At 34.4% G+C, this 21542-nt stretch overlaps 1 protein-coding gene across 2 annotated transcripts in view; it reads left to right on the top strand.

Moving 5' to 3' along the window:
- Smyd3 (SET and MYND domain containing 3) overlaps window positions 1-21542 on the top strand; it is a 709978-nt gene that overhangs the window by 146763 nt on the left and 541673 nt on the right. For both annotated transcript variants that reach the window (XM_058575189.1, XM_058575190.1), the window contains exon 2: window positions 17875-17938. In XM_058575189.1, the coding sequence (XP_058431172.1) occupies window positions 17875-17938 (64 nt within the window). The remainder of the gene's footprint in view (window positions 1-17874; window positions 17939-21542) is intronic.

Below are 21542 nucleotides of genomic sequence, written 5' to 3'. Positions count from 1 at the left end.
ATGGATAAAAAAAATGTGGCATTTATACACAATGGAGTATTACTCTGCATTAAAAAATGACAAAATCATAGAATTTACAGGGAAATGGATGGCATTAGAGCAGATTATGCTAAGTGAAGCTAGCCAATCCCTAAAAAACAAATGCCAAATGTCTTCTTTGATATAAGGAGAGTAACTAAGAACAGAGTAGGGTCGAAGAGCATGAGAAGAAGATTAACATTAAACAGGGATGAGAGGTGGGAGGGAAAGGGAGAGAGAAGGGAAAATGCATGGAAATGGAAGGAGACCCTCAGAGTTATACAAAAGTACATACAAGAGGAAGTGAGGGGAAGGGGAAAAATAATATAAGGGGGACAAACGAATGTCAGTAGAGGGAGCAGAGAGAGAAGAGGGGAGGGGAGGGGAGGGGAGGGGAGGGGGGATAGTAGAGGATAGGAAAGGCAGCAGAATACAACAGACACTAGTATGGCAATATGTAAATCAATGGATGTGTAACTGATGTGATTCTGCAGTCTGTATATGGGGTAAAAATGGGAGCTCATAACCCACTTGAATCAAATTGTGAAATATGATATATCAAGAACTATGTAATGTTTTGAACAGCCAACAATAAAAAATTAAAAAATAAAAAAATAAAATAAAATAATTAGTGACGAAAAAAAAAAAACACAATTGGAATTTGCCATTTAAATTATCATATAATTTTTAAGTAATGACATTTAAAATATTTGTTTTCCTTCTCATTTTCTCTGGGGAAAATTTAATTTATTGCTTTTAGGATTCTTTGATTTAGTCAAGGTTGATCAGTTACAAATTTTCATCTTCTGAGGATTTTTATAAATGAGCTATAAGACAGGAAATTGCTTTTTAATGAAATGAGTTAGTTTACTTGAAAAGAGTAAGCTAACTTACTGTGTTGAAATCCATTTCATACTAGTCTGTTTTTTTCTTTCTGTGTTGAAATGCTTTTCATGCTAGTCTAATGGGTAGAGGAAAGCAGAAAGTTGATGCATTAAGATTTTCTTAGCCTTCTCTATGGTTTAGGTAGAAGAATAAAAATACTTATGCTATTATATTATTTCTGAATTTTTTTGAGATAAGAGAAAAATGTATAAAATTTTTCTAACTAGGTGGGGATGTTGATTTTTGAAAATTTGTACTACTAACCAGGCATGGTGGCATATGCCTGTTATCCCAGTGACTCAGGAAGTTGAGGTAGGAGGATCCTAAATTCAAGGCTAAACTCAGCAACTCAGTGAATCCCTATCTCAAAATAAAAAATAAAAATGACCAGAGATGTAGCTCAGTGGTAGAGAGCTCTTGTGTTCAATCCCCAGTATCCCATCCTTCCAAAGGGGAGGAAAAGAAAAAAACAAAACTTGTACAATGAATGAATTTCCTTCAAAACTAGTTTCATTGTTATTTCTCTCAGATTAAGAAATAATTAATAATAAGTTATATATCATTACTATTTCAGTAAACAACTTCCACTTATATTATTATTGAACTTTGATTCAGTAATTTTTCATATTAATGTGTATAAAGGGCTTAGGTATATGAAGGGCCAGACAATAACTGGGAAAAATATTCCAAGCGTTATAAACAATATAAAATTTTAAATTTCTAGAATTTCAGTATATTTCTACCCAATACAGAGATGATTCAAATAATATCTAGAAGCTTTCTTTGAGAGTTTGTTGTAAAACTATCTTAATTAAAAAATAATAAAGATGTGAGTAATATTTACTGATTGCTTTCTGTGAACCAAGAATGATGGTTTTAATATTTTATTTAATTCTCATTACAGCAATGTAAGTTACAAAGTTCAGATTGATTATCCGTTATCTGAAATCCTCAAGACTAGAAATGTTTCATATTTCAGAGTTTTTCTAATATTTGCATAAATTTTATCAGTTGAGCATCCCTAATCTGTAAATCCAAAATCTCAACCATTCTGAGCAACTTGTTGGCCTCAAAAAGTTTCAGATTTTGGAGCATTTCAGAATTTGGATTTTTGAATAAGAGATACTTGACCTATACTGTTATTTATTCTTGTTTCATTTCAGTGGTTTAGAGAATTTAAATTGCTTAGTATCTTATAGCTACTAAGTGGCAAACAGAAAATCAATTCCAGGCCATTTGGCTATATATCAATGATTTAACTACTGTGTTATATTCTCTTGGACTGACTAGTTGAGGAATAAATACAGATATGGTCTGAGAGAAATTAATTTACAAAGCATTTCCTCAAGAAGGAATTCAACTTGGTGAGAAAACTCAATAGATAAAGGACAAATGATATTAACAGGCACTTCACATAAGAGAAATCATGAGTGTTGAATGAACAAGAAAAGATGCTCTAACTCTGGCTACCTCTCAGGGGAATGCCCAATGAGTATGCAGTGAGATAACATTTCACATCCTCAGACTGGCAGTAAATAGAATGACTGACAGTGTCAAGAGTTGATAAGATATGGGTTTAAGGCAGCCCTCATTATATGCTACGGAGTATAAATTCCTAAAACCACTTTGGAGGACCATTTGTCAGTACACAAAATTGTTCAACTGTGCCTCTCTACAACACAGTGATTTTGCTTCTTAGGAATACATACTCTAAAGCACTGGAGTTAAAGTGGGGCCCAGTGACCTCTGGATGTCCCTGAGGTCTTTCCTGGGATCTTGTGAGAACTATTTTCCTAAACTGGTTTGGTATTCTTTGTCCTTTTTCACTCTCATTTTCTCATGAGTATATTGTGGAGTTTTCCACAAAGCTTCAATGCAACAGATTGAACACAGAATCCTCAATGAGAATTTATCTGTCTTCTATTAAGCCAGGCTTAAAGAGATTTGCAAAAATATAAAGCATTGCCTCTGAATACACTAACTTTTGTTTTGGAAAATGCATTCATAAAAATATTTATGCCAACATGTAGTGAGATTATTATTTTAAATGAATTAAGTATTTTTGAGGTTTCTTCATTTTACTCTCTAACACATTAAATGTCAGTTAGTATAACACATTAAATGTCAGTTAGTATAACCTAAATAAAACCTCTTTGGAATCCTTCAGTAATTTTTAAGTTTGGACTGAGACCAAAAGATTTTGGAAAACATTTGTTTGTGTACAATGCAAGTATATGTCATTGTAGTCATTGTAGTATTGCTTAATAAGAACTAAAATAGTAATCAATCCTAATGTCTATCAATATGGACGTGGGATCTGTTCTGTCAACATGGAATGATAAGTTGTGATTTAAATTAACATTAAAATGTATTTTAAAATTAAAATAAATGTGTGAGTAAATATTTGTATCTGAATCAGGCAATATGTTTGTCAGACATTATCACATTTCAAATGGATTTTTTTTACAATGTAAGCATATTTGTGTTTAAAAGTACATAATAAAATTAAGTGGAAACTTTATTAAGGATTATATTTTAGTCATTTCCTATTATTGCAAATCTATTAACCTTAAAAGCCAGAAATAAAAGTGAGGCTAATATACTGCTGTATTTGACTAGAACATACTTATAATAAGCAGCATACATATGCCTGGATATTCTAGAGTAGAACATCTTCCGTGTGTTATTTCAGTAGTATATATTATTTGCTGAAATGGAGGGAGCACCATTTAGTTACATTTTTGTATATATACAACCACTGTAGTGGCTTAAATAAATACTTAATGCTTTTTTTTCTTTTTCAAAAATTAGAGACTGGCAATTTAAGGTAACAGAGCCTTTCTGTCTGGTGACATTTATTCTCATGCTGTCTGTGCTGAGAAAGTTGAAATGAATCAGAAATCTCTTGCTAGAAATATAGTTGAATCTGATTATTCTCAGTAGTTATATTTTATAAAGTCATCTCAAAAACTGAATTAGTTAATACCAAACCATTGCTCCTAGGAGATATACTGGTTTAAGTTCCTGTGAGCCTCTTCTCAGAACACATTTGTGAACTGATCAATATGTAACCTGTTTTATGTGTTTCTTTGTAAAGACACCTTGTATTGTTGACTCATTAACGCTGAAATCATGGCAGACAGCACTATAACTCATGGCTGAATGAAGCTTTTTTAATCCCTGTATTTCCTCTGTAAGGTACATCACAACCTTCTCATGCTTTGGAACCCTAAACACCACCATGGCACTGTGCTTAGGGGCTATAAGCACAGAATTAAGCAACAGAATCCCCCAAAGTGAGTAAAATGTGGCACTCAGAGAAATGTGGAAAGGAGTTTTTACAGTATGAAAGCTGAGACAATCAGACAGTGTCACCTTGTTTGATCTCAGAAGGGAATGTTTGCATCAGGTGATTCAAATTTTTTGCCTTTCTATGCATGCCCAGGACTGACTGCAAAAGTGCTGACTACTCTTGGGATATAAATAAAATTATTGATTTGGGGGTTACAAATGAAATTGAATAAGTAGGTGAGTTAGTCTGCTCTCTGTCACTAAAATGAAATACCTGAGATAATTAACTTGTGAAGAGAGAAGGTTTGTTTTGGCTCACAGTTTTGGGGGTTCCTCTCCATAATTGATTGATCTCATTGCTTTGGGCAATGGCAGAGTATGTGGTGGAGCAAAACTCTTCATATCATCAGCCAGGAAGTAAAGGAGAGAAGCCAGAAACAGGGATCTCACAATTCCCTTCAAGGGCATGCCCCAGTGACCTCAAGACCTCCCCCTGGGTAGGTCTTAAGATTCTACTGCTTCCCAGTAGCACCACACTCAGGACCAATCCTTTAGCACATGGACCTGAGGGGGTGCTTTCAAGATCCAAACTATAGCAGTAGGTAAATTTGCAAATATGGAGTCTGTGAATAATGAGATGATAATATATACTTTACAAGTCATCAGCTAGAACTGGAGCACCTTGCAGCCAGTAACCAAGGGACAAGGAGATACTTTTTGTTGTTCAAGCCAGTTATGATTTATTCCCCTAATTCTGGCACCCTACTCTCTCTGAAATAAAGAGCTTTGTTTCAACAACTCACTCTCTTACTGGGGAGGAGTGGGGTGTTGTTGGGTAAACAATGAACACTTCCTGCCATATGCCTAATCAAGTGCTTGGCATTTGGAAGGAGTCTAGTATATTTTTGTTAAAAGAATAAATCAGTGAATAAATGGTGGGGTCATTTTTATAGGCTAGCCTTTCACTTAGGTTGTATTATCACTTGTTAAAAGAGTTCTCCCTCTGTGCCTAGATTTTAATATTTATTTATTTATTTATTTGATGCTGGGGATTGAACCCAGGACCTCACACATGCTAAACTCACACTCTACCACTGAACCACACCCTAGCCCCGTGTCTAAATTTTTGAAAGAAACATTAGATGGAATAGAAACGTCTGTTCAGAAAGAATCTAAATAACCCAAGTTCTGTTAAGCAAAAATTTTCTTCCTTTTAATGTTGATTATTTTGCTGAAATGGTTGCTTTTCTTATTGTGCAGGACATTACATCCAGAAATATATTAATCATTTGTATGTAGTATGATGGTGCTGATTTCATTATTTTAAGTTGTTGGCTGCTCATGTTATCAGTAACTAAGAAATGCTTTATTTCATAAAACCATTTGCATCAAATTTCATTTAGAAATGAATTCAATTAATATAGTTTTAATTTTTGATTATACAGAATATGTATTTATATTTACAATTCCAGATATTGGAATATATTGAAATTAAAGTTGATTTCCTGTCTCTTTCCTTTTGTGTCCTGTCTAGACCAAAACCAATTTAAGATTGTTAAATAATACATTTCTATATGTGTGTGTATACTTTTTTTTTTTTTTTATACTGGGGATTGAACTCAGGTGCACTGTACCACTGAGCCACATTCCCAGCCCTATTTTGTACTTTATTTAGAGACAGGGTCTCACTGAGTTGCTTAGCACCTCGCTTTTTCTGAGGCTGGCTTTGAACTTGTGGTCTACTTGTCTCAACCTCCCAAGCTGCTAGGATTATAGGCATGTGCCACCACGCTCAGCTTTTCTATAATTTTTATGTTAATTTTATTATAGAAGTTAACTGATCTTATAAATATTGGAAAATGGAAAAAAGAGGTGAAATCACCACAATTCATATACTCAAGGAAAAAATTGGTATATTTCTTTTCAGTATTTTTCCATACTTTGAAAAAACTTAATTTTACAAAGTGTGTATAATGTGAAAAAATATTTTTCAATATTTTAGGTAGCTTTTGCTTGTATTTTTAATATTAGAATAAATTTAGGGATAGGGAAATTATTTATTGCCTGAAGTTACAGAGCAATAAATGAAACAGCCAGGGTTTAAGTACAGTTCTTCTAGAATGTTTTTTTGCATTTTAGCTTCTGTGTTCCATACTTCAGAACATGTTAAGCCTGATTCCAAATCTTAGGGAAATTGAAAATTTCTTCCATGCGTCTTCATATTTTCTTCTTTGTAGTTTAAAAAAAATGTTCAACCCTGCTATTCCCTGTCGTGATGGGTAAAAGGTGTGACTTATTCAGTCAAGGAGGAGAAATAAAGAATTGTCCACACGCTTCTGCCCTTTTCAGTGCTTTATTCATTCAAATCACTCTATACAATTTCACTCTATAGGTTCTTAATCAAGAAAATGATAATTCTTAATGCTAGGCACTGCAATAGACATAATCAATTCACAGCAAACAATTCTAGAGGTACTAAGCACTGCAAACACACTTAATCATGACAGGTCCATGACAGACATTCCTTCTGCATGCTAAGCTCAAGTGTCAGATCAGAAGTCTGAAGCCTTAGACTTTAAATCCAGCAGATGCACACTCAGACCATGGTGATCAGGTCAGGAACCAAGGTAGGCTTCTCCTGGGGCGGAGCTCACAGGCTGTTACTGTTCTCACCAGGTTCAAGATGTGGCTGTAGAGTTTGAGAGTAGTGAGGAAGATGCAGAGGATCAGGCAAACAATGAGAAGAGTTGGGATGTCAGTCCAGGTCCTCATCAGTTTCAGCTGGCTGAATGTCTGTTCATTTTCTCCATCATTTATACTAAAAATTGGGGCTTCTGAGCACCATTTCAATCTCTATCAGCTGCTCCCAGATTTCTCAGTGACATCATTTGCCCTGGGGTTAAAGCATCTGGTCTGGTGTCCCCACCCTGCTTTTCTTGCCTCTCCCTTATCAGGGTGAGGACAACATGACAGAGACTGCACTCTGAGCTTGTCAGGGTGGGGAGAAGTGACTTGTTTATGTCAGAGATGTGCCTGATGATCATATTGGAGGACTCCGTAGGTGTGCCTGGTGAGACTGCAGGTTTCAAAGTGGAGTTTTTAAAATGGAGTTGCTTAGGCTAAGGCCTAAGGCCATCTGTACATCTTTCCCGTTCTGTGCCTCCTCTAAACAAAATTTCTATTTCTAAAATCTCACCTACATGGGGAAAAGCAATATGATTATCTGATTAAAGTAATTCAAACTAAGTTGCAAATGACTTATAATCATAGCCTTTTGGAAGGATGTCTACATTTCATAACAAGATATTTTCAAACCCAAGTGTTGATAAGTAGATTGTGAACGTGATATTTTGGGGCCAGTGACATCCTTCTATTGACCATATTACATGCTCACTATAGGATGACAAAACAGGCCTTAACAAAACCCCCTTGTATATGCCCCTGCTAGCTCTCTTAATTTGTATCAGCAGAGGATGTATCTTTTTATAAGAATCATTAAGAATTCATTATAACACATTAGCAGGTATATTTAATTCCATGCCTCTTAAGGCCTTTTTAAAAAAATTTCTCTCTCTCTCTCTCACAGCTAATAATCAAACCTAGGGCTCCACAGATGCTAGACAAGTATTCTACCACTGACCTTTACCCCAGCCTGCCTCTTTTTAAGATTTATTTGGGGGCTAGGTCAGCATGGTAGTCTTTCTTTAAGTGTCATTTTATGCTCCAAAAGAGTGAGTTATTTGAGATTTCATTAATGTTTGTTTACTTCCAGAAGGACCTGAGGTAGCTCATAGTTAAAAGTTAAACTGGGCTGAGGACGTAGTTCAGTGGTGGAGCACTTGCCTAGCAAAGGAAAAAATAAGTTACATAAAGTAATATACTTAGTTATGACATAGAGGAGCAGATATTAAAAGCAGGCAGAATAAGATGCTTCCAGACCTCTGAAATGCACAGCTTGCTTCAGACAGTGAATTTGAAGGGTTAAGTATAATAGTATATTGATGAAAATATTAATCAAATGCTCTTCTGAATTTTACCTGTGGTACTTTTACCTTTTACTTCAACATTTATGCTGTATGATATTTGTACTAGCAACACTTACATACTTAAATGATGTTTTGAGTTCAATCTTTGGGCAAGGTCAAATTTTTTTCTTTTTCCTGATGTTTTATTTATTTTAGATTTCAAGAAAATTTCAAGAAATGTACTACATCAGTTAGGATTATCAGTTGTGGACTGGGGCTGTAGCTCAGTGGCAGAGCACTTGCCTAGCATGTGTGAATTGCACCACATAAAAATAAATAAAATAAAGGCATGCTTTCCATCTCTAACAAAAAAAAAAAAAAAAAAAAACAGAGAGAGAGAGAAGAAAAACAAAAACAAAAAAAAAAGATTATCAGTTGTGTTACTAGATTAGGTTGAAGAAGTTGTCTCTTTAGAACCACATGTAGTATCACTAGGAAAAAAAATCCTTCTTGCAATTCATTTTGGCCACAGCTTTTTTTAGTCTTCTTTTGTGTGCTCTGCCTGAAAAATAAGCCAAATGTACTTTAATACCCTTACGTTACCAATTTTTAATTATTAGCTATCAAAGTGACCTACAACTTTGTACAACCTTATAGTGGAATATTGTTAATATAATGAGGAAAGTTTAAATCTGTGCTTTTGTAAAAATGTTAATTTGTTCTTTAACTCTTTATAGATAGTACCCTGCATAAAGCAAACAGAATGTCAGGAATTGAAATTGCCTTTTAATGTTATTGAAGATTCAACAGTCTCCTGTGATTTTAATTTCCACAAGTGAAAGCTTGATAAAACATTTTCGCTGCTTCAAAGTTAAAGCTTTTTGAATTGGACTTTGCAGTCATTCTGATGATATTAAAAATAATAATACTAGATACTTCAGTGAATGTAGATTTAGCAGTGAAACACAGTCAAAATTTGAAATTACAACCAAGTGCTGTGGGTACGTGTGGATTTCAAAAAGCCATACTAGGTATCATCTGTGTGAATGAATAGAGGTGACTATATTTGTGGCATATATAGATTTTGCTGTCTTAGCAACATGGGAGAAGCATACAAGAAACTTTTTTTTTCTGATATGGAATAGAAATAGGCAAAATGATCTTGAGCACTTTGTATACTCAGAAGCCTTAGTCTCTCCTCTGTGCTAGGTGCTCTGCTTGGCACTGTGTTAGTAGCCACTTATAGAGATGATCATATGGTCTGTGTGGCAGTTTGATGAGTAGTCATGTATTCCCACTCCACAGTGGAGGAAGCTGAGGCTTAGTGATGTTACAAGATTGGACTGCTAGGTGGTGGGCGTGGACTGCAGATTTTGAAATCTAAACCACTGAAGCATTTCACTTTCTTTCCCCCTGCCATCCTCGGCTCTTTACGCTCTGTCCACCAGAAAGTGACTTTTCCTTCATCAGAATTTGGGTTCTTTGTTATCTATACTGAAAATACAATTTTGGATTGTAGCTCATTCTGCAAGTGGTCATGTGTTGATCCATCCCCTTTGATTGTGTCCACCTGGAAGCAGCGATGGTATTGTTCTTTCTGCAGTCTTTCATCCAGCACCTTACATGCTAGTTCCACATTGACCAGTCACTGAACACGTGTCAAATTAACAACTAGAGTTTGTGTTCATTGGTTACACATTCTCCACAGTGACAATAGCTTTAGTTTAGGGTACTGAGGACATTATAAAGGGAAATATCCAACTAGACAATCTGCCTGTCCGAACTTGTTTCAAATGCTTTGTTGTGCTTTTCCCTCAGTGCTAATATGGATTTAGGTTGTTCATGTTTCTTCCAGGATGGTATGGTGCCAGTAAATGAATCATAAGTTCTTTTTTTCCTGAGACATCAACAAGTTACATTTTCATATTTTCTATTTTAAATGTTAGAAAAGCAAAATAAAGTGATAGGGAATATAGAAAAATGAATCTAAATCAATTCTATTTTACTGTGTTATGAAATCTATAGTATTTTGACTGTATCTGTTGCCTTGTATTAAAAACCATTTCATAGTTAGGTGGATGATGGATGTGAATCTCTAGTTTTGAAAAAATCCTTGGGGCCCAAATCAATATAATTACTATCAGGAAATAAAAATGAAATATCTCTTTACTGTTTTGCTTTGAATATTTATGCCAAAGGCAGGTTTTATGGTTAGCATTTTCCAGCATATTTTGTTTGTTTAGAGTAACAGTAATTGCACTACCCTCCTAGAATAACATGATTTTAATGGAGGAATCTTATTTTATTTCCTTCAGAAATTTCTGTGGGGGAACAGCCAAATACTTGGCTACATGATATTAACATTTCTAATGAATCAGGATTATATTTCAAAGATATATAAAACCATAAAACTTTATAAAGAGATTATTTCTATGGTCTCTCAGTTTTACAAATTATATGTAGACTTTACCCGCTTAGTTATTTTTGGCATTTTCCATTAAAAATGATATTTTTTTCTTTATAGGATTTATTCTTAAGGGTTTACCCATTGTAGCATTTGATATTCCTTAAGTGTATTTCACCCCTCAAAAGCATCTTAGATCTCAGTTGTGTCAAAATATTTTTAAAGGAATTCTATTCAGAGAACCTTGAAACTTCTTTTAAGGCATGTGGTACTAAATCAGACCTTCTCAAACTAGTGCTCTCTCTTTAGAAATTGTAAGTGCAGGCTTTATTTAATGTACTCTAGTCTTTTTCTCAGTTCAGATTTCTTCCTGAAGATCATGTTGATCAACTAAAAGCTAAATTCTGGTTCTTCAGATTTTATTCAGTGTGCAAAAGACTGTTAGGCTGGGATCTTAACCCTAAAATGGGAGGCTGCAAAGATACACGGCTTGTTTCTGACTGTATAAGACTATACTTCATCTGAATGAGTGTGCCTCAGAGGGCAGGGGGTTGTAGTGCTGCCCTGTGATATCACAGCCTGTCACTTAGCCCAGACGGTCATGGATGAGCCATGTTCACAAAGAACAGTCATGAAGGAGTAAGTGCTAGGCACATTGAGAAACTTCTAGAGGATCAGGACATAGCACTTTCATATATAAGTATCTTATATATGAAAGTATATAAGTATCTTATATATGATAGTGTCATATATAATATGAAGTTTTTAAATTTTGGGGGGGGGAGTTTATAGGGTGTTTATTAAAGTGATTCGACAGTCACTAGGATTTCTTTGTTTTCTATACCTGAGAAACTTCTCTTCCTCTGTCTAGTAACTGGCCATATTGTTTTAGGACAGAGTTTCTAAAACAGTGGGATCTCCTCACCCAAAGAAGGGTAGAGATGGTCTCTTAAATAGTACCTATATTTGGGAGCCTATTAATTCCTTTTAATTTCTGAGACAGTGGATCCCCTTGTACCTATATCTGGCTTTTTGTGTTGGTCAGGTTTGTGTGTGTGTGTGTGTGTGTGTGTGTTTGAGAGAGAGAGAGAGAGAGAGAGAGAGAATTTTTAATATTTATTTTTTAGTTTTTGGTGGACACAATGTCTTTGTTTGTATGTGGTGCTGAAGATGGAACCCCGGCCACATGCATGCCAGGCGAGTGCGCTACCGCTTGAGCCACATCCCCAGCCCTGGTCAGGTTTTTTTGTAGCTGTGATGAAAATACCTACAAGAACAACTTGGAGGAGGAAAACTTTATTTTGGCAAAAAGTGTTAGAGGTTTAGTCCATTATGGGTTGACTGTGTTGTTCTGGGCTCAAGGTGAGGCAGAAGATTGAGGCAGAGGAGCTGTGCTCTGTGCATGGCAGCCAGAAAGGGGTGGGGGTCGGGGAAGGGATGCATGGAAGATGCACCATTCCAGGGCATACCCCTAGTAACCCACCTCCTCCAGTCATGTCCTTCCTGTCTACAGTTGCCACCCAGTCACCTCATCCAAACCAGGATCAATTGATTAGGTTACAGCTCTCATAATCATTTTACTTCTGAATATTCCTGCATTAACACAGAGCTTTTGAGGGACATCTCATATCCAAACTATAACACTTCTTGATTTGTATACTGGAAGAACAATTAATTTCCCTTCAGTTTTTATTTTTTACATTTCAATAGCTTAGGCTGTTAGAGAAACTAATACGGCCCAACCTATACTTGAAAGAGAGAACTTAATTTATCATACATCCTGAACCACTGTGTCTGAGACACTGAGAAACCAGAGAATTTTCTGATTTGACACCGTTTTTTGGTAGTCAGAGTTTATATAAACAAGTGATAGGGAACTCCTTTTTGCTTGCTTTCTTTCCCCCGAGACAGTGGTTTCTTAAAGATCCCATTTACTTTGGTAAAACATGATTTTAATGTCTTCTCTTAGTTGGAAGTAGAATACTACCATTCATCTCTTAAGTGGAGGGGAAAAAGAGGTTAAAAATCAGTTTTCTATGATGGATGCATTCTTACCATGTTTCTAGATTGCTTTTCATTGAGAAATCCAGTTCTGGATGGACTCTTGAGAAAATCACTTTGCAAATAAGATGTTTCTTCAATCTGTGAAAATTGTATATTCATCACTTTTCCATTTCTCCAGTATTGCCATACTTTGACTTATAATATGCATAACTTCTATTGTCTTCAGATTTAGTTTGTATTTGTTGGTTGCACAAGATAAGCAAAGCCAAATAATTTTGGAATTGGAAGAAAACATCTGATTCAATTTCCTTTGCAGTGCTGGAATTTCCTTCACACCATGTCTAGCAAATGTACCTATTAGGTTCTCTTTCAACATGTTAAATTACTGGGAACTCCATGCTTCACAAAGTATATCATTTGATTGTTATAACAGTTGTTATCAGAAAAATTTTTTTAATAAGATAAAATCTGCCTTTTTCCAACTTCCGTTCAGTATTTCTTGTTTCAGCAGTAAGAACTACCTAATAAAAGTGCTCTTTTTCCCAGAAGAGTGCTAATTATTTCTGGTTTTGATTTGACATTTTTCATTGCTATTTTCAAGAAATGTGACTTTGCTTTTCATTTGGAAATGATGTGCTGATTTTATTTTTTAAGAGAAAAGAAGAATGTTTTCATAAAATGTGTGGCAGTTGTGTTTCTGCTACCTCCTTTTCTCTCTCACTGCTGCCAAAGTGTTTTCTTTGCAGGGATCCTTGCCAGGGTGCTTTAATTTTTTATTTTAATAAATAAAATAAAGGTATTGTGTCCATTTATAACTAAAAATATTTAAAGAAGAGCCGGAGGAGGAGGAGGAGGGGGAGGGGGAGGGGGGGAGGAGGAGGAGGGGGGGAGGAGGAGGAGGAGGAGTGGGGGGGAGGAGGAGGAGGAGGAGCTCTTCAGAGGCTCAGTTTTTGGTCTAATCAAGCACACTCAACTTTTTCTTAGATTCAGTTGACCTTTTTTTTCCCCCCTCCTGAAACTTGAGACTTTGAATTTATTTTTAATTTTTAAAAAACCCAAATGTTTAAATAATGTGTTAGGGAATTTCTCTCACACAACAAATAGCAACTAACTTATTGAATTACTTTGCATCATTTATTGTTTAGTTTGCCAATATTCTGTGTTAAGATGCATTAAGGTCTCTGGTTAGTAGAGATGGGAGGCAGTAGACCAAGCATTGATATTTGATCACTGATCTTCTTAGGTCTTTTTATTCTGCTCATTATTTTTAGAACAGAGAGAAAATACTTTGTAGAGTTTGGCTTTTTATTTCTAGGCACAGTAATAGCCTTTAAATAACTTAGACAAGAAAAAGGGAAGTGAGGGAAAGTCTGAGAGGGTAGGTCTGAGGAAGGCAGATTCATGGGAGCCCACATAATCTCAACCTCAGGAGAGTTCCAACAGAAAGAATTGCCGGTTTTGGTTCCACACTCTACACTGGTTATCTTTTGGCAGTTTGGAGCTATAGGAGTATTGGAAGCCCCAGTGGGACTGTTGTTTCCTCAGTGAAGCTATTGATTTCATTCAGGGCTTTCCTTCCTTCCTTCCTTCCTTCCTTCCTTCCCTCCTTCCTTCCTTCCTTCCTTCCTTCCTCCCTCCCTCCCTCCCTCCCTCCTCCCTCCCTTCCTTCTCCCACTCATATTTTGGGTTTGTTGTAGATATTTTCCAGGGTGGACTGGTGGTTGAGTTTTGCTCTCTTTGCTTTCTTCCTTCCTCCCTCCCTCCCTCCCTTCCTTCCTTCCTTTCTTTTTCTCCTCCTCCTCCTCCTCCTCCGGCTCTTCTTTAAATATTTTTAGTTATAAATGGACACAATACCTTTATTTTATTTATTAAATTTGGTGCTGAGGTTTGAACCCAGTGCCTCACACATGCTAGGCAAGCTCTCTACCATTTAACTAGAAGTCCAGCCTGAATTTTCTGTTTTTGTTGTTATTACTTTGTTTTGTTATTTGGGGAAAGTCAGGCAGATTAAAAATTGTGCCACAGTTGTCATTTTCCTGGAATTATTTCTTGTGGGTTTTAAAATCTCTCCTATCTCTCTTTTTATGGAGTCAGGGTCTCACTAAGTTGCATAGGGCCATGCTAAGTTGCTGAGGCTGGCTTTGAACTTGCCTCCTGAGCTGCAAGGATCACAAAGTCACCATACCTGGTTTTCTACTGACTCTTACATTCCCTTTTATTTTTAATATGTATTTGTGAATTTTCTTTTTCTTATATAATCTTACAGGAATTATTGGTGGTATTTGCCTTTCTGGTTTTGTTAATCCACTCAGTTGTATCTTTTTTTTCTTTTTTTGAGAGAGAGAGAGAGAGAGAAGGAGAGAGGGAGAGAGAGAGAGAGAGTTTTTTAATATTTATTTTTTAGTTTTCGGTGGACACAACATCTTTATTTTATTTTATGTGGTGCTGAGGATCAAACCCAGCGCCCCGCGAATGCCAGGTGAGCACGTTACCGCTTGAGCCACATCCCCAGCCCAAGTTGTATCTTTTTTAAAAAAATATATTAACCAATTTTTTTATAACTATTTATTTACTTTTATGTGTTGCTGAGGATTGAACCCAGTGCCTCATACATTCTAGGCAAGTGCTGCACTACTGAGCCACAACTCCAATACCTCAGTTGTATCTTTTTAAAAATATTGCCTTATGGTTATAATTTCTTACCTTATGCTTTCCTTGATTTTATCTTATTTTTAAATTTAAGTTATTGATGTGCATGTGCAGCATTAATTATCACTTTTCTTCTTTTTAAACATATAAAGCTATAAATGCTCCAGTAAGCATTACTTTAAGTTTACCTATCAAATTTGAATATTTTTCTGTTATTTAGTCCTAGTATATTTTCTAATCTCTTTTATAATTCTTCGTTGATCCTTGAGGTATATGTACGTATGCTTTTAAATTCCTATGCATATGAGATTTTACTGGGTTTATTTTTGTTACAGATTTCTAATTTAATTCCTTATGGCTGGAGAAAATGATCTATATTATTGATTCTCTGGGATTTTTGAGATTTGCTTTGTGTCTTAGTATGCATGAGTACTTTTAATAAATGACCAATGGGTGTCATTTATGGTATGGGTGCTTTTTATAGTAATAGCTAACTCCTTCCTACACATGACTTAATGTATTCCAGGTCATTTTAAGGTCATTACATAAAAATTAAATATTGTGTATTAATATATATATATATGTGCATGTGTGTATATATATGTATGTATGTATGTGTGTATATATATATATATATATATATATATTTATTTAGATCTGTTACTTGTACTGTATGTATTTTGAAACTGCTACATTTGTTACTAGGTACATTAATACCTTGTGACTAGAGTCTTCTATCATTGCATTTTGTCTTTATCTCTAATAATGGGTTTGAGCTTAATGTCTCCTTTTTCTGATATTGATATAGTGACAGCTTTTTTTCTAGTTAAATTTTGCCTGGCATATCCTTCTCATCCTGTATTATATGTCCTTTTGCTTGAAGTGTATCTGTTAAAGAACTTGTGGGTAAACTGAATTTATTTCAAGTTTTATCTAGGAGTAACTATATAACATGGTGATTAAAAGCAAAATTTTAGGGCCAGATAGGTTGGATTTGATTTGTTATCTGGGGTGTTGATATCTGGTAGCTAGAGTTTGATAATTGCAGAATGGGAGGCATTTTTTACTTTATTTAGACTTTCACTCTCCCATGTTTTATACTGTAGTCCTCACTTCTCTTCTGGTGTATTCAGGTTCTGATTTTCTATCCTGTTCCTTTGGAACCACCTGCTACATTCACTCTATGGCATTTTCCATAGTCAATTTGAACCATAATGTCTATTTTTTATCTTTGAAAGTATTGAAGTGGGCATAATAATGCCTACCTTATATTACTATTTCAGTTGTAGCATGGGTTACCAGATCTGAAGAACATTAACTTAGTGTGTAACACGTTCTAACCTAATGCTTAGAACAAGGCATTCTGCTTTGTTATTGATATATTACACTTTGGTTTCTAGTATTCTTGGCCACCATGAAACTATTCACTGTCTTGTCAGTATTTGTCACTATTAATGTTATCATCAGATTTATTATTTTTATTGTATAATTCAAGCTTTAACTTTTTCTGTTTTTTTTTTTTTTTTTGTTGTTGTTGTTGTTGTTATTTGGGTGATTTGGGGAGATAATTTTGGAGCATCTCAAATCAGCATTTCTAAAGTAGTAATAAAATTTAATGGAATTTAAAAATAATTTCCCAGAAGGAGCATATTCATAAATAAATTATATTAAAAATGAAGACATAAAAATCTTGCATTTTATGGGTATAGAGTACATACAGGTTGAGCTTCTCTGATCTGAAATCTAAAATCCAAAATGCTAAAATCTGAAACTTCTCATGTTGACGTGACAGCACACATGGAAAATTTCAAACCTGACTTTGTGTGACAGGTAAATTATAAGTACACTAAAAATATGGTATAAAATTACCTCAGGATTTAGACTTGGGTCTCATTCCCCAGGATATCTCATTATGTATACACAAATATAATAACAAAAAACAAAACAAACAAACAAACAAAAAAACCCAAATTCAAAACAGTCCTGGTCCCAAGCATTTCAGATAAGGGATAATCAACCTGTATTTCCAAGTAATACGCGTTCTGGATTTTGAATTTAATAAAGAGAGATTAATGTCTGTATGAAGCATTTTTTTTTGTCTAAATAGAAATTTGTACTTTAATTAAACAGTTTTAAAAAAACAGTGGTAGTGGTTATATGTTGTATAATACTGTGAATGTACTTAATGCCACTGTATGCTAAAAATGGTTGAAGTAAAAATTTTATGTTATGTATATTATACCACAATTTTTTGTTTTTGTTTTTTGGCTACTTGGGATTGAACCCAGGGGCACCCAACCTCTGAGCCACATTCCCAGTCCTTTTTGTATTTTATTTAAAGATAAAGTCTCACTGAGTTTCTTAGGGACTTGCTAAGTTGCTGAGGCTGGCATTGAACTCATAATCAACCTGCCTTAGCTTCTGAAGCTTCTGGGATTACAGGCATGGACCACCCTGCCTGGCTTATTATACCACAATTTAAACAAGAGTATTAGTCATTATTTAAATGTCTCACATTGCAGTTCACTTTCAGCTGGTGTGAAAATTTAAAGGACCATACATATGGAGTAAACAGAACATGCTGATTTATATACTTTTCCTTCAACCATATATTTCTCACTCATTTCCTAATATGGATTTTTTTTTTTTTTAATTCAGGAAGGAAAAGTTGATGCGATGCTCTCAATGCCGAGTTGCCAAATACTGTAGTGCTAAGTGTCAGGTAAGACTTCTCAGCTATATCATGAAACCTTCAAATTCTCTATTTGAAAATTTGTCTCCTATTACCTGTTGGTCTATTTGTGTTTTTAAACAATCTTTGACTCATTTTTACTTGTTATTTTTCCTTCAGTTTTAAAATTAATATATATACAGGTTGAAATACTTGGGACCAGAAATGTTTCAGATTTAAAATTTTTTCAGTTTGGAATATTTGCATAGATTTTACCAGTTGAGCATCACTAACCCCCAAATTTCAAAATTTTCAGCTTGGGGGCATTTCAGATTTTGAATTTTTGAATTAGGGTTGCTGAACCTACATATGGTTAAAATATAAGCATTGTTTGTATATATTTCTGCTATGTGAAAATAACTGTTTGTTTTCCATCTTTATGCCCCCTGCCTCAATCTTATTTTCCAGAAATAACCACTTTTAATTTTCTTGGATGTCTTTGAAATATTTTCTTATGAGAATTACTAACACATTTGAATATATTTTTTCTATGTTTTAAAAAAACAAATATTACTCTGGGACAATTTTTTTTTTAATATTTTTTAGTTGTAGATAGAAATAATCCCTTTATTTTATTTATTTATTTTTATGTGGTGCTGAGGATTGAACCCAGGGCCTCACACATGCTAGATGAGCGAGTGCTCTACCACTTTGCCACAACCCTAGCCCTGGGACAAATTCTTATATACCTTGATATTCTTTTAATTTAATAATCTATTTAGAAGAAAATTTATACTATCCCATAGCTCCATTACATAGATACATGATAATCATAATTTCCCTGTTAATGAAGTCTTCAATTTTTTCCAGTATTTGGTTTGCTGATAATGCATCCAGCATCCTTTTATTTTATTTTTGCACACTTATTTAAATTAATTGTAGGATAAATTCTTCCTAGTTATATCAGTTAGTGAAAGGATGTATGCATTTTGAATTTTTAAATATAATGCCAAATTGCCTTCCAAGAGTTTAAATTAATTTATAATGAATACCATTGTTAATATCTTTGAAATTCCTTCAAGGATGTATAATTAACATTCAACATGACCTTTTCTTCAAACCTTATAATTAATCATTTAATAAGAAATGTAATTATGCTCTAATGAATTATATCATATTAAAAAGTCTAAGTGGAACTTTTGTGGCTGTGTCACAGAACTTGCCCCCACTTTTCACCCATCCTTCTTATTTCTTATTTTGTTGTGTGTATTTGCCTGCATTTGTACATAGGCACCCACATTGAGTTCCTTCCTTCTTTTAAATCTAGGCCATGCTTATCTGAGGGATTTTTGCTATCTTATCTTCTCCTTTGAAAGTAATTTCTTCCGACTACAAAGTGAGCCCCCCTTCGCCAGCTTGTGCATGCTAGGCAAGTTCTCTACCACTGAGTTATGTTCCCTGATCCCAAAGTGATCTTACTAGAAAAGAAAAAAAAAAAAAAGGTACAAAAATATCATGGGTTTGAAGTTCTATTGCTAATTCTGCCATTTTCTAGTTAAATTATCTCAGGGAAAACACAAACTCTGTAGGCCTCAGTTTTAAATCTGTGACTGATAAGCAGAGCTAGTATTCATTAGATATCTCCTATGCACCATTTAATTCCATTTAATTTTCTAAGAATCTTATGAGAATTAAGTACTATTATATGCTCATTTTACCAATAAGAAAACTAAGGATAGAGAGGCAAGCAACTTGCCAAATATGCTATAATTTAAAGGCTCTAGAGTTTGGGAAATGATTCTCAGTAGCCCAATTCCAGATTTTTAACTCTTCTTTTAAATATAAATGTTACTCTCCTTTTACTTTTCTGATTAAGTCTAGATTTCCATTATCTGTTGTATTCTTTATTTTTTCTTGGCTTTTCATTTTATTTTGATAAGGATGTACTCTATCCCCAAAGAACATAAAACAAAAATGTTAAAAATAGACATTGAAGATTTTAACACTTCTTAATAAAAATAAGGTAGGAAATGTTAAAAGTACTGAATTATTTTCACCTCAATTTGTAAACCAAATATTCTGTCAAAGGAAGATCCTAGATTTATGGAAGATCACTAGCGACAACAGTAACAAAAAAGCAAAAAAAAGAAATAAACTCATGTTTTTCTACAGAGTAAATTCCAGAAAGACTGTTTTATGGTGGTGTTTTAGCTCTTTTATTCATGTGAAACTCAGCTACTTGTTTCTCAGAACTTCAGATTAAGCAGAATACACACAGAATTGACAAATTATCATTTTATTTGACACAAATATTTTAGGTATACTTCCTTTCTAGTCTCAATGACCTAAAAATTTATTTTTATTTTTTCCCTGTTTTTATGAATATTTTTCCTGCTGCTTTCTCCATTTGTAGTAAAACACTAGGGGTGGGAAAAGGTCATTATCTGATTAGAATGAGTGGAGGGGTTTTGGTAGGTGGCATGTCATTTTGATTCATTATAGTATATATATTTTTACTACATTTATCAGCTGTTTACTATAGTGTCAATAAAAATGTTATCATCAGATATACTGTGGAAAGTAATGGAGAAGTAGTAAGGTGAAATATATGGTATTAGCTAGAGTCTGCTCATGTGTGAGTGTATGTGGGGTGAGTGGTTTTGATGTGTGTAGAGGTCTGGTCAAAAGATTGGCCAAACCATATGCATTTAAACTGCTATATTTATCTCAACCTTAAGATACAGCATTAAACACTGTAATTATTGTGGATAGCTACAAAGTAGTATAGAATTAAACTGACACACTGAACTATGAACAGTAATGAAAAGGAGGCAATAGCAAGTGGAATGGAAATTGATATTGAGCATGTGAATTTGTAGCATAAAATCTATAATATGTCCACCCCAGGGGAACATAACTTTGGTTCGCTAACTTAGCCTTTGATGTGTGGGGTTTGGCTTCAATGAGTTGTCTGAGAGAGGTTTTGTGGGTATTTCAGTCTGTAATGTGTCTTTTGTGCTTATTGTATGGCACCATTGCTGTCAGCATTCACATTTCATTTTTAACATAAGTAACATAAAGATGTATTTTCATTATAAAAATTAACACCATATATAGTCATACAGAATAAAAAGCAAATCCTTTAGTTTCTTTTCCCACTCCTGTTTTCTGGTGGTAATCTCTTTGTGTCTATTTTGTGAGTTTAGGATACATACCCAACTGTTATTCCATGCTTCATCTGTAGTCTCTTTATGTATGTGTCTGTGTATTAATCTGTCTATCTACAGCTGTGTAGGTACTGCTTCTGATACTGACAAAATATTTTGTTATTAGTGGCTTCATATTTTTTTCCATACCTTATTGTGAGATGTCTGATTTTTACAAGAAAAATCAGTATTATTTGGTATATTCAGATCATCCAGATGATTATGAAATTATAGGGGAGTAGCAGGTTAAGCTTTTTTCTAAAAAAAGTATACTCAAAGTAGAAAATGGCAGCAATATTGATAGCAAGTAAACTAATTTTAGGCAAATCCATCAAGTATTATTTTACCTGTTCTGGATTTGATTCTTAATATATACGTTTATTTTTTTCTTTTGCTTTTTTGTGGTACTGGGAATTGAACCCAGGGGCACTTTACCACTGAGCCTCATC

The sequence above is a fragment of the Marmota monax genome, unplaced genomic scaffold (assembly GCF_021218885.2).
Source record: "Marmota monax isolate L192 unplaced genomic scaffold, Marmota_monax_Labrador192_F-V1.1 WCK01_AAM20220418_F8-fsc00090, whole genome shotgun sequence".
In the NCBI taxonomy this organism is placed as follows: domain Eukaryota; kingdom Metazoa; phylum Chordata; class Mammalia; order Rodentia; family Sciuridae; genus Marmota; species Marmota monax.
The sequence above is the reverse complement of the archived record's forward strand: the minus strand, read 5'-3'. Positions and strand labels throughout refer to the sequence as shown.